Source organism: Apodemus sylvaticus, chromosome 2, assembly GCF_947179515.1.
Source record: "Apodemus sylvaticus chromosome 2, mApoSyl1.1, whole genome shotgun sequence".
NCBI classification, from domain to species: Eukaryota; Metazoa; Chordata; class Mammalia; order Rodentia; family Muridae; genus Apodemus; species Apodemus sylvaticus.
Window position 1 is genome coordinate 41760544 of NC_067473.1, and position 13803 is coordinate 41774346.

The 13803-nt window shown below is 39.7% G+C and overlaps 1 protein-coding gene across 1 annotated transcript in view; it reads right to left on the reverse strand.

Annotated features, from left to right (window-relative positions):
- Nucleotides 1-8412: 8412 nt before the first annotated feature.
- The window catches only part of Wnt2 (Wnt family member 2), a 44749-nt gene continuing 39358 nt past the window's right edge, over nucleotides 8413-13803 (reverse strand). Inside the window, exon 5 of the mRNA XM_052173279.1 lies at nucleotides 8413-12795. Coding sequence (XP_052029239.1) covers nucleotides 12566-12795 — 230 coding nt within the window. The 3' untranslated portion in view covers nucleotides 8413-12565. The remainder of the gene's footprint in view (nucleotides 12796-13803) is intronic.

Below are 13803 nucleotides of genomic sequence, written 5' to 3' on the forward strand. Positions count from 1 at the left end.
TGAAGAGTAGTGTAACTGTTATACTTGATATTTTAGGAAGTGTAGCTAGATAGTTTGTTTTGTCTTATGATTATGGTGGCTTATTTTGTGCTGTGTTTCACAGTTCTGGATTATGAACTCAGGTTTGGTGTAGTTTGATATGTGAGAATCCTCTTACGCTTGGTTGAAAGTGTCACCTTCAAAGAGTTAGGCACCTCAGTCTAAAAAGTTAATGTCTTGTCTAGACAATTCCTGAGACATACAAATTATACAAATTCCAACATGAAATTAAAATGAGAAGAGGATGCTGTCTGTAAATAATCAGCAGACAAATTTTCCTACCACAATCCCATTTCACAGCAAACTACTCATATACTTTGTGATATTTTGATCCATGATGAATCATACGTAGGACAATGATCTCATAAAATTATAGGAGTCAATGGAATTGTAGCGATCCTAGCTTGTATTAATTGCACTACGTGATCTTGGCACAATGACAAAGTTGCCAGTGATGCATTCTCAGAATGGATCTCCATTGTTACACAGTGCTTAACCAGTTCCTTGCTGATTCCTTCTGCTGCTGTCCAGAACTGTCCTTTACTGAATGCATAGCCTTTTGAAGGCACTGTTGCTTCATAATTTCTATTCTTCTACATCACAGAAGGCCATGACTTTACTTCCTGAATCAACATGGTCTTTAAAACCTCAGAGTCTGCATACAAAAATTAGTGGACCACCACTTAAGCTCCCAAGCCTGAGTTTTCAATTTCTTCTTTTTTTGGCCAGAGAAATGTCCCTGTGTTTGATGGTGTTGGCAGAGTTCCCAAACAATTCTAAAGGATGCTTATTTTACCTGAATTAGGGACATTTTGTAGCAAAAGCGATTTTTCTGGGGTCAAGAAAGGAACATTTGATTTGTCGTAGTGGTAGAAATTATTTATCTTATTCAATGATATTTCTCAAATACTAGAGGCGGGAATACAATAAGCTGGAGAACTTTGGCTGAGTAATTATTAAAGAATCTAAGGTAGGTCTGTCTGGGGCTGTTGGGTTTCATACTCTTGTGTCTATTACCTGGAAAAAATAATATAAATAAACATGTTACTCTCCTTCATCTCCTGCCAGATCCTTCCCACCTTCCCACTTACTCAACTCCAGGCCTTCCCTTTCTCTTTTTCATTGTAATACACTCTAACAGGCAAACAAGCAACCACAAACCTAAAAACACAAACAAACCACCATGAAGAAAAAAAACAACATGAGAAACACAAACACATACAAACACACACAAACAAAACCCATAAAAAAGACAAAATCATAATCAAAGACAAAGAGTGGGCATGGGGCGGGAGGGGGGGGACATGAGGTATTTGAAGAGAGGGGACCTGGGAGAGGTTGAGTAAAAAGGGAAGGGAAAGTGAGGCATTTCCTTTTTAATAAAAATGTGTTATAATAAATAAATAGATAAATAGATAAATAAATAAATAAATAAATAAATAAATAAATAAATAAATAAATAGACACTTTGGGTAAGTTGCCCCTCATGGGTATTAATGTAATCTGTGCAAGAATCTGACTCTGCTATAATTATAAAGAAAACAGCTGATGTGTCCAATAATGGGAAAATTGCTTTAGGATATTATTTTACTCTGCTTATCACTCCAAAGCTTCATGTTGTGAGCAGGATTAACTCCCTATATTCTACCTGCCTGTCTGTCTGTTTGCCTGTCTGTCTGTCTGTCTGTCTGTCTTATCTGTCTGTCATGTATCTATTTATCTGTCATCTATCATCTATCCATCCATGTACTTATGTATGTATATATGTATGTATGTATGTATCTATCTATCTGTCTATCATCTATCTATCTATCTATCTATCTATCTATCTATCTATCTATCTATCTATCTATCATCTATCTATAGTACTCTCTTTTTCATGATCTCACACTTCTTAGCAGTTTTCTCACAAACCAAAATGCATGTCTGTGGGCAGTTTTTCTACATTATAAATAAACATGAGTATCAAACTGTTCCATACACTTTTGGAAAAACTGCAATAAAAGTTCTCCACCCTCTCCCTTGACCCGTCATTTAAGATTCCACTTAGATGGGATTCTTTCTCTGGCTCTCACTATTTTCAAATATTCGTGTTGGGACTTGCCCCAGGCTCCATCAGTTTCTGAAGGGACTTAGGTCTGAGGAATTTGGCCACCATCAGAATAATTCCAGGTTAGAGAGAACAGTCACCTAAGGGTCAATTAAAGGTCACTGCTGGAAACCTGCTCTATTCCCCCTACCTTGTTAGACTCTGCCGTGAGAAGGGGGCAGGGAAACCTGTTGTTCGTAAAACCCTTATCCAACCACTTGGGATTATAACCGTCTTCTAAGTTTTCCATATGGAGATAAAGAACACCCACACTTTCTGTCAAGCAAAGTAAAAATATTATTGCAAATTATATTTATATGCACTTTGTGCCTTTAAAAAATTTCAAAACAGTTTATTACATTTGAATACAATTCTGAAAAGTATTTCTTGGGTATTGTTGCTAAGAAAATTCTGTCCCGCTTCCCTTTTCTTTTGTGCAATAAACAAAGGACTATTATATAAGATTATATAAATATATACATAATACATATGTATATATATATATGTACACACACACATATATATACATATTAGCATGTTCACTTCATCTAGTCCACCAAGCATTAGAAAAGAGTTTAGGGAAATTTTAAATACATCATGAGATTCAGAGTATTTTTATGCTAATAAGTGATATTTTGGAAATCTCTTCATCTACAGATTGAATCTCTACATCAAAGAGGAGTCCTCATGGCTGTCACGGCAGTAATGTCAGGTTTTTCTTAGAAGTACCTTAAAGCTCTTTGCATTTGAACAAAAACACCTTTTAAAATATATTATAATGAAATGTCACCTACTTTCTGGTAGAAACTTGTTAATTGTGACTCTGCAAAGGATTTTGTTGCCATACAAATTAAATTGAAAATCATAGTGATTCTTTGGTTATCTACTTGTTTCCAAGCTTTTATGAATCCTTTATGCCCTTAAGCCAATTACTAAATCTTTCTGAAATTTGTCTCAGCTCAAAAATGACTATAATCATATCCAGATCTAGAAATGGTTCCAAGTACTAAACCCAATCATGGCCTTGAACAAACTTACACAATAATGAGTTCTAGGTGTCAGTCCCTCCAAGCACAGATATGTGTGCCTCAGACTCTAGATGACTCTCTAGTAGGTAGTACATCGGCTGACTCACGGAGGATGCCTGCTATAGAATCACTGAGTAAATAATTAATTGTCTTTTCGGAATATGAGCAAGTGTATATCCGTCTCACTCCCTGCTGTGTCTTTAGGACGTAACACATTGGCTGATTCACAGGGGGTGCTCAATGCAGACTCACTGAGTGATTAACAAATGTTCCTTCTAAAAGATGATTCAGAGTCTCTTGCTAACATCATAGTCCAAACCATGGAGTTTCTTTTGTTTTCACATTAATAAAATGCAAAGGTTGGAATAAATGATCTGCAAAGTTTCTTACAAATGGGCTGTTCTGTGACCCCGGGAATCTTCACTCTCCAGGGATCCTGAAAACACCATGTGATATCATTGCACCACAGAAAGTGTCATCTACATGCTAGAACCACCCAATTTTCAGAGAACATTGAACGATCAGTCTACAATATGTGAAGTAGGCATCATCTTAACACCGTCATCCAGTCAGTTGGAAAAATTAAAGGAATTTGTTAATGAATAGTTAACAGAAGGACCATCTAGCTTCATTTGTATAGCCTGTCTACTGAGTAGTTCTTGTGCCAATTACTAAAGGAAGCCTGTAGAAGGGGAAAATTTCTCATCTGTGAATCACAATTCTAAGAAAATCTCTGAGGGCTGGTGTAAATACTTCTAAAAACACTAGTGCTTATTATTTCATGAGTTGTTGCGGAGATAAGGCATTGTTTATAGCTACAGAAATGTATAGGAAAATGAAACCCACACTCCCTTTTCTGTCTAGTTCTACTCTTTTGCCACGAATATTTGTCTTGATTAATCATGATTCCAAAATAACGACTCAGAGCTCGAGGTCTTCATTCCTGTTGGATAATGGGGAAGGGACAGGTGCCAAAACGTGTGTGGGTGGGTAGACTTTTGGGAACTCAGGTTCACATTTGTCTAGTTTGCCTGATAGCGATTTGGTTGGCAGATGACCTCCATCTGTGACGCCCAGTCCCCAAATGTTTACAGACTGTGAGGCTCTGCTAAAGGGACTGTTGTGGGCAATTGGCTGAGTGGATGGATACCAGAGGCATCCTTGTCATTTGATTATGTGAATTGGGTTTACAGACAGTAATGTGATTCCTCTGAGAACTTAAGAAAGCCCATGATGCTATTAAAATAGGAATGGGTGGACTGTCTGGGGAAATCCAGAGACTGTAATTCAATTACAAGGGCTTTCACAGGGCCAGTTGGTACTCAAAAAATACAAAATCAAGTGGAATCCAAACATGATCCAAATGTTAAATTGATCACATTACTCAGATATTTTTAAATCCTTCTTTAAAATTTTTTGAAATTAAAACATAATTACATCATTTTCTCCCTTTTTCTTTCTCCCTTCAACCCTTCCCATGTACCTCCCTGCCCTATTTTCTCTCAAATCCACAGCTCTCTTCACTTGTTTTGTATGTTGATCAGATTTTAATTACACTATAATCAAGAACTAGATAATAGATAATAACCCGAGGGAACAGACTGTGAACTATTTGTTGGTGGAAGTGACTCTTACTGTTCATTACTTTTTTTTTTTTTTTGGCAGCATTAGATAGAAATTTAATTTGGTCCATGAAGAATGATCAAATCAAAAATCAAGGCTTTCAGATTCTTCCCGTAAACCAGTGGTCATCTGCCGCATGTTCTCTAGTTCAAGGGACTAGCTACTGAGTCACTTAGCAGCCGAGAGTTTCTTCCCCACTGTAGCTCATCTTCCCTGTGCCATTTAATTACACCACATCCTGACAGCTTCCCTCCAAAATATCACAAACATGAGGCTAGGGTCACCAATTATTACCCAGCTTTTTGCATTACTTGAATAGAAATTGTGGGTAGGAGAAGGGAAGCTGTTTTTATGTCAGAAATCTCGGGTCTTAGAGCACCTCAGACCTAAAGAGCTAAATTTAACTGCAAGCCCTGAGAATTCAGGACCTATTGCTCTAGGCCTTAGAAGCCAGTGACTTCAGGCTCCAGCAACTCAGGTTGGGGGCTTCTTATTCTGGGCTTTAAAACCCAGTGGGCCCCAGACCTTGGCAGCTATAATAATCCTCAGTGTGCAGTGGCAGCCGGAGGTAGCAGCAGGTGGTATCTTCTATTGTTAAAGCTCTTGCCTGGTCTCCAGGACTAAAACTTTCAACAGAACTACAGCTGCCACACCCCTAGAATCCCTAGCCCTTTACAACATCCAATGCTAAAACACTTCATACAGTGTTATAGCTATTCTAAAGGGCGGCTCTGCCTGATTTCTAAGACTTGGTAGCTCTCTAAAACGCCTCTAGACTTGGGTCATTAGAAGTTTTCCCTTCAGGTCCTCACAGCCTCCGTTGTCTTCGTCCATCCTCAGTAGCTCACTGGAGCCTTCTCGCTGCTGCCCTTGTCCTTGCTGCTGCTACTTCTGCTCCACAGCTGCTGCTGCTGCTGCTGCACTGCCATTTTGGTCACAGTGTGGTCACTTTAGCTTGATCTAGTCATGATCAAAATAAAAGGTAGACAAGAAAAGACCACTCAAGAGGAACTTCTCATTAATAGCCATAGTAATTTAATAGTGTTTTACAGCTCTGTGATGAATTTTGATTGTCAACTTAAGTGGATCAAAACTGTCAGGCGATGTGTAAAGTCCATCCCTGGAAATCGTTGTGGTAGTGTTTCCAGAGGGAATTGGATCATGAGGATTCTTACCTAGTAAATGATAAAACCCTTGATGGAATGAAAATGTCCTGTAATTATTGGAAGGAGGTGGCAAAGGTTAAGAGGGACCTCGTTGGACTGAATGTATTACTGGGTGTGCATCTTAGGTCTGTATCTTGCCCTGGTCCCCTTTTCCCATCTGCTAACTGATTGCTAAGAAGTAAATAGCTTCCTAGGTCACATGCTCACACTTCCATGTTCTAACCAACTTCTGAAACCAAGTCACCATGGACTCAGTGCTGTGAAACCATAAGTTACAATAAATTATCTTCCTTTAAGTTATTTATGTCTGGCATTTTGATCACAGTCAGGATGAAGTAAGTAATATTCGTACAATGGTTAACCACATCTTTTTGCTTCAGATTTCCTGTCATTGATTGCAACAAGAGCAACTGGATTCTGGCTTTGATTTAAAACTTATCTTTTCTTTATTCAGAAAAGTAGATCTTTTATATTTTTGCAGTTTGTTCTTACCCTCTCCTATGGTTGGTTGCACAGGGGAACTCAAAATGACTTGCTTAGCTGATACTGAGTTCTAGTGCTTTTACTCCCTTGCTTTCCAAGATAGCTTGTGGATTTTGTTTTTTGTTAAAAACAAAGAAACATAAGACCCCCTCCCTCCCCCTGTTCTCCCACCCACCCCTTCCCACTTCACTGTTCTGGTTTTGCCTTGTACTGCTACAGTGAGTCTTTCCAGAACCAGGGGCCACTCCTCCATTCTTCTTGTACCTCATGTGATGTGTGGATTATGTTTTGGGTATTCCAATTTTCTAGGTTAATATCCACTCATCAGTGAGTGCATACCATGATTGATCTTTTGAGGCTGGGTTACCTCACTTAGTATGATGTTCTCCAGCTCCATCCATTTGCCTAAGAATTTCATGAATTCATTGTTTCTAATGGCTGAATAGTACTCCATTGTGTATATATAACACATTTTTAGCATCCATTCTTCTGTTGAGGGATACCTGGGTTCTTTCCAGCTTCTGGCTATTATAAATAGGGCTGCTATGAACATAGTGGAGCACATATTCTTATTACATGCTGAGGGGGAGTGGGGGACCAGGAAAGGGGAAATCATTTGAAATGTAAATAAAAAAATATATCGATTAAAATAAAAGAAAAAAAACAAAGAAACAACAAAACACCCAACAAACAAATAAATTAAGCATTATAGAATTGAGGAAATCCCAAGAATTAGGCATCCTGCCTCTAAAACCAAGAAGCATGTCCCGGACCCCTGAGATATGGAGCAGGGGCTCTGGTGAGTTTCAATACTTATCCCCTTTTCTAAGTGCTATGAGGAGCTAAAGGCTCTATGACTGCACTTTTCACAAGGATTCTTCCTCACCTGTCTGAGACACCAATATCGAGGATCTTAGGGGAAGGGAAGGGGGGAAAGTACTCTTAATATTGAAAGTTCAAGAAGCCTTGTTTAAACTGTTAGACCACTAACATTTGACTAAAGACCCTTTTGGTCACCACATCCCTTTCTCTTCTACCAGGGGACATTTTGGTAGTGTCTGAATGGATTTGGTTGTCACAATTAGAAGACAAGGAACTTGCTTTTGGCATCTACTAGGTGTAGACCAGACTGTATTGTGTGTATCCTGCCTTTATTATGTACACTCCCTTACACAAAGGGTTAAGAAGAGGGAAATTCCATTGATAATTTCTGGCATAAAATATTTTGTTGTGATGTCCTTATGCAAATCACCTCCTTTTCAGATAATCTAAGTAGCTATAGAAATTTCTGTAAGAGACAACACAATCCTAGAAGACTAATGAGCATCTCTAATATGGTATAGCTTTGAGATGCTAAAAGTTTGGGGCTAGCCTTGCCAAGGTCTGTCATCCTTACAACCTAGACTGGCAGGGAGGAGAAAATGGAAGAATGGATTGACTCTTCTAGGGGAGAGTTTGTGCCCATTCAATGAACTTTTACTGCTTGAAATAACTAGCCTACACATTCGTAGGTACCAATTGAAATGGAAGATTATGTGATCTCATCTTTCTAATCAAGCTGAGAAAATGACATTTAGTCTACAGGAAATGCAATAATTCTGGTAGATTAGCGAGAATGCATTAGATAGTACAAAGTGACACCGTATTTATAACTAGGGCTACCTATGGCGTGCTAACACCCAGAGATACCAACCATCGCATAGCAGCCATAGGGAAACAGAACAAAATGGAGTAATATTCCAATCCCAAATGGAAGTCTGCTCTATTCCCTCACATGAACAGCCATCAGTAAAGTAAGACAGTTGTTTTCTCTGATACTCTTCATAAGCACGAAAGATGTCTTCATGCAGTTGTTGGAAGGCTGCTCTTGAGAAAAGATGAGGGGATAGTTCACACAAGCTGAAGATATTTCTTAGCAGAGTTTTGGCAAGACTACCAAGAGTCTAAAAAAACAAAGTTAACACCAAAATTTCACTTTATTATGTTTTGATTTCACAGAAAATGCCGACTTGTAAATAACAATAGTTCTTTATAGCAACCTACGTGACACTTTTATTAGCTTATGGAAGGGGGAGGTTTGGCTAAACAGAAATCCATGGGAATATTGGGGAGAAAGGAAAAACAAACCAGAACGGCCAGGGCTGGAAATTACTACAGTTTAAAAAAATAATGATCGTGTTAGATTTCAGACTACTTGTCACTTTGCTGATCCCCAGAAAAATGTAAAGCCCACTCTCAAGGATGACTGAAACTCTTGTCTCTGCCTCGGGAGGAGAAGAACAAAGTCACCTGGCCTCACCTGCCCGCTCTCAGCCAAGCATTTCTTACCAGAAGTTCAACAAATCCCTGCCAGGCCACTTACCAGTTTTAGAACTATTGAGGTCTGTTTATTAAGTACAATTGTTGCTCTTAAGATAAAGAAACCCAGATTGAAATACAAAACTAGTCACAAAAAACGGGTTCTGGTCCATTGGACACCTCTCTGAGCTTTGATTTTTGAGATCATGCAAGAGGCACGTGTGTGGCAGGGAGGGGTGAATGTATTTCAACTGTGTGAGACACAAGCCCCAGGCCAACCTCTAAAAGCTGAGAATATGGTCCAGGGGTGTTCAAGCGCAGTTGTGCAGGGGCTCTGAGGTGGTCTGCTGTAACTCTACCACAGATGGCAAGGATCTTCTCTAAATTACCAGGCCTAGGATAGTCATTGGGGAGCTTGGTATTCCAACTTTAAAGATATCTTTGAAAAAAACCAACACAACACTTGATTTTGTTTTCTTTAATAGCAATAATTCTAAGATGAAGGACTATAGTAGAGATGATTTAAAAATAACCTTGCAATAAATGATGATTTCAAGTACAAAGAACTGTCCAGTGGGTAAGGCTTGAGTTCTGGCCAGGGTCCTTGACTCTCCTGAAGAAGTTACTTGATGGGAAGGAAGTGACAACATCAGAAAGGGCAGGCATAGCCAACAAGAATGGAAAATGTCACTGCCTATGTTTACAGAGCTTGACCAGTCATTTGAAAAGTGGCCAAAGCTGGTCAAAGCTTTTCTTTATATCTGGTTCAATCACTTGATGCCACTCAAATGGAATAGCTTTACCTCTCAGGAGTCTGTTTCAACCTGGTGATGCCCTAGGAAATGTTCTGCTGAGCCTTATGCCCCACCCTTCTCTCTGCCCCTGGAAATCTGTCAGGCAGTGAAGGAGCACACTGGGAACTGAGAATACTTAACAATCCTTTCTTGCTCAGGCTAAAGACACTTGAGGGGAGAACTGACCTCTTGAGATAGGACATGGATTTCAGACTAGAAGGGGTTGTGGGAGGGTACTATAATTGGAAGGTTACTTGACAAAGCAAATGTCAAAACAATGGACAACTGTCAGTCAGCAATGCAAACAACTTTTAGCAAAGAAAATATGCTGAAAAAGGCCATCCACAGGCTACGTCTTAGGGTTGTGTTGTGATTATTCCATAGAACCATAGTCACTATTCAAGATGGATTCAGATAGTGCAGGAAATTAATTAAAGTTAACCAAGGCCTAAGGAACCAATTTATAGAGTGACTTTAATTTGCAGGGGGGCAGGAGGGGGAGTTCAACCTCAATGGTCATCTTCCTTATTTTGTTTTGCTAATAAAATGTGATAGACTTTTCATAACGACCCAAGATAATCAAAGTCTTAGAGTATTTCAGACTTCCAGAATATCTTTAGGGCTTCTACTAAGCCCCAAAGAAAGTGAGTTTGAAGTTATTGTTTTAATTCTTTTCAAATATAAATGTCCTCTTTTGGAAATAGAAACATATTAGAACATCTCATTTGCTTGTTCTGTTCCTTCTCTCCACCACCCCAGAGCCACTGCCCTCTGCAGGGCCGGGTCCCATGTCCTCACACACTAGAGCAAAATCTGCAGGCTTTGTACAGATAGGCCTTGCTTCCTTGATGCCTATCAGAGGGACATATCTCAGCAAAGAAGTTCAGGAAGTTAACATCTCAGCAATAATAGTTAAAAAGATATATATCTACTGGAGGCTAAAATTCTGTAGTCTCTGTTCAGTTCATCTGAGAGAAACTTGCTCTTTTGAATGGACAAACTAACCTTTTGAAGTCCTATTTATGTGGATACTAGGGTTCCAGCTGAAGTTTGCAGGGATCCTTTCAGGTCTCTTCAGTTTTGTTTGCCTGAACTGGCAGGAGCTGCTATCCTGGAGAAATCTTCCCCACCCTAAAGCTATCCATGGATTTAAGATTTCACCATTCATTTAGTAGCAAGAAGTGATGGTGGCTTTGGGAAGCTCAAGAAAGCTTTCCCAGTGTCTAGGATACTGGGAGCTGTGTCCCAGCCAGGCCTTCCCCATGCTAAGCCCTGAGTTGCCACTTTCCTGCTCATTGTTCCTATTTACTGAATTCATGATATACAAAAAGAACAGATGTAGATGTGGCTCAGGGCTAGAGGCACTTGCCTGGCAAGGATAAGACCCTGGTTTGACCCCAGTCACTAGAAGGGGAGGGAAGAAAGGGAGGAGAGGAGGACAGTATTGGAGTTCAGTCATTTTATTTGTTGTCCGTGAGCTTCAGGCTGAGTGATTTGGACAAGGATGGAAAAATGAAGGCCAAAGTATGAAACATTAAGAAAGCACCAGTTGATGCTGGCTGTGTACCGGGAGACATCCTATTAGATAATACAGTTCTATGAAGAAATTATATGTAAAAGAACCAGATTAGGCAGCATGAAAATAAGTAGTCTTATCAACTTCACTTTCTCTCATCTAACATTAAAATCATAAATTGGGGTTGACAGCCACTCCATTTTCTCTGAATGTCCTCTCCTGGCAGAAGGCAATCCTTATTTCCACATTGATATTCCTGTAACTATAGCTGTATTATTTAAATATGATCTCCAAGTTACAGAGTGCTTGCAATGTGATACAGTCATGTTACCAGATTTAAAGGTGAAGTTATGTGCTATCTTTCTCTAGGCTGCATCCTCATAGCGTGCAAGCATGAAACAAACACAGGAGGGTCAGGCCATAAGGTTGGTGGATCCTAGCCAATGTTCCTCAACACACAACAAAGCAATCCGGGGTATCTGAATATGGGAGAGCTGGTCCTAGGCTCTGAAGACCTCTCTGTCAGCAATACACTGCTCCTCACAGTGGGCATGCACAAAGTAGTCTTAGTCAAAAATTCCACTGGGATTTTATTGCTTTCTTTTCTTTTCTTTTTTCTTTTTCTTTTTTCTTTCCTTTTTTGCCATACAAGCACATTTATGATATTCCACTCACAAAGCTATTAGTATTATCATTTTTTAAACCATATTTACCCAGTAGTTAAATAATACTGCTAGATCACCCATCCCCCTTCAGATTCTCTCCAGAGTCTGCTGAGAAGTCTCATCTCTTAAGAGTCCTTAAACTGATGGGGCAGTGAGGAACAACCATCACTTTCTGAGGTGTTGGCTGACAGGAAAGTTCAAAATAACAGTCTGAAAGGACAAACATTTTCACCCTATTATATCCGGGCTTAATATCCAATACATTCTCTGAAAACATACATGTTTTAACCTGATGTTTATTGGAAGCCATCCTTCTCTAGGCAATCACCAAGGATGCTATCAACAGTTATCACTTAGTTAAAGCTCTCACTTAGTCTTTAAAAAAAAAAAACGAGGAAATTTTGGTGTCAGTTGATTCTGCTTTCCATACCTACCCTGACCCCCCAGAGAGAAGCATGAACTCGTTGAACTGTTAGAATCTGTGGAAAGACACAGAGAAAGCTCCTTTGCTATGTGATGTTGTTTCTCCCAACAGCCTAAGAGGAAAGAGGAAATGTCTAGGTGATAGTGGTAGGGGGCCATGACCCTCCCCCTCTAACAACCTGTCATACCATTTCCAAAAAGATATCAGCAGGAAAAGAGGTGGCCTCAGAATGCCCAAGATAGACAGAATAGAGTATACTTATGTGCAGCATCTGGTTCCCAGTCCCGGGGCCCCCAGAGAGGGGAAAGGGGGTTTCTGTTGAGATGAAGACTACATGCCTTGAGAAACAGCCCCCTGAAAACAACCCAGAGGTCCAGTGTCCTTGCAGATGTAATTGGAGTCCTTGAGGGAAGAAAGGGAGAATGTGACCTCTGCTGAGGTCATGTAGGAGTCGTCCAGTCGGCACTCTTGGGGGCCTTGCATGTGTGCACGTCCAGGGCCTCCAGGCAGTCCTGACAGCGCACGGCACAGCACCAGTGGAATTTACACTCACACTTGGTCATCCGGGTGACATGGGATGTGTCATAGCCTCTCCCACAACACATGACTTCACAGCTGTCCATGCCTCGGGAAGTCAAGTTGCACACACGGCCTGCTGTACCCAGGGAGCCTGGAAGGACAAGCCAGAGAGATGTCACTGGAAACATCTGGGCAGAATACAATAGGCCTTGACAGAAGAGTCATGAGGTTCATCTTTGAGGACAGAAACTAGTCAAACTTCCTCATCACTTATGGACTTTGTGTTCTGTCCCCTGCATTGTCCCTCTGTGTAGCTGAGAGGTGTACAGAGGGTATCAGTTAGCAAAAGTGGACCAGAAACTTTGGGTTTTTCTTTTGGTAATCTCAATCTAAAGCTCTTACTTTTAATTGGATTGACTTTACATATTACCCTTATTGGGCCTTACATCGAAGGGCCATTGGGTGAGCATGGCTAGATAAGAAAGAATAAAGGACTTATTCGATTTCTTCCTCTGCCAACTTCAAATCACAAAAAGGAAGCTATGGCCAAGGTTAGCTTTCTCCAAGTGTAGGAAGTCTTGAAAATTGAAAAGGAGAAGAGTTGATTTCCCTAAACCTGCTTACACTTAGTAGACAAAGACCCCAAACTGTAGCTGGTGGGGAGAGGGTCTCATTCATGTGAGGCACTGAGGAGGAGGGCATAGCCTGGCCTTGTCCATCACTCTTCCCTATTGCAGTTTAGCAGCTTCATATAGGTGTATGAGGTACCTATATGAGGCCATAACTCCTACCCTTCAAAGAACAAATGTGGCATTATATTGTCATATTAGTGAATCAATGTTATATTTGCTAAATGGAGTCTATATTTTTGTATCTGTTTCTTAAAAAGGAATTTTGAAGACAGAGTTAGGTGTGGTGGCTCACATCTATAATGCCCGCAAACACTGCAAAGTTCATGACCAACCTGGTATATATATATATACACATACATATATATGTATATATATATATATATATGTATATATATACACACATACATATACATACATATATATATGGTATATATATATGGCATATATATGGTATATATATATATGGTATATATATGTGGTATATATATGATATATATATGGTATATATATGTATATACCATATATAT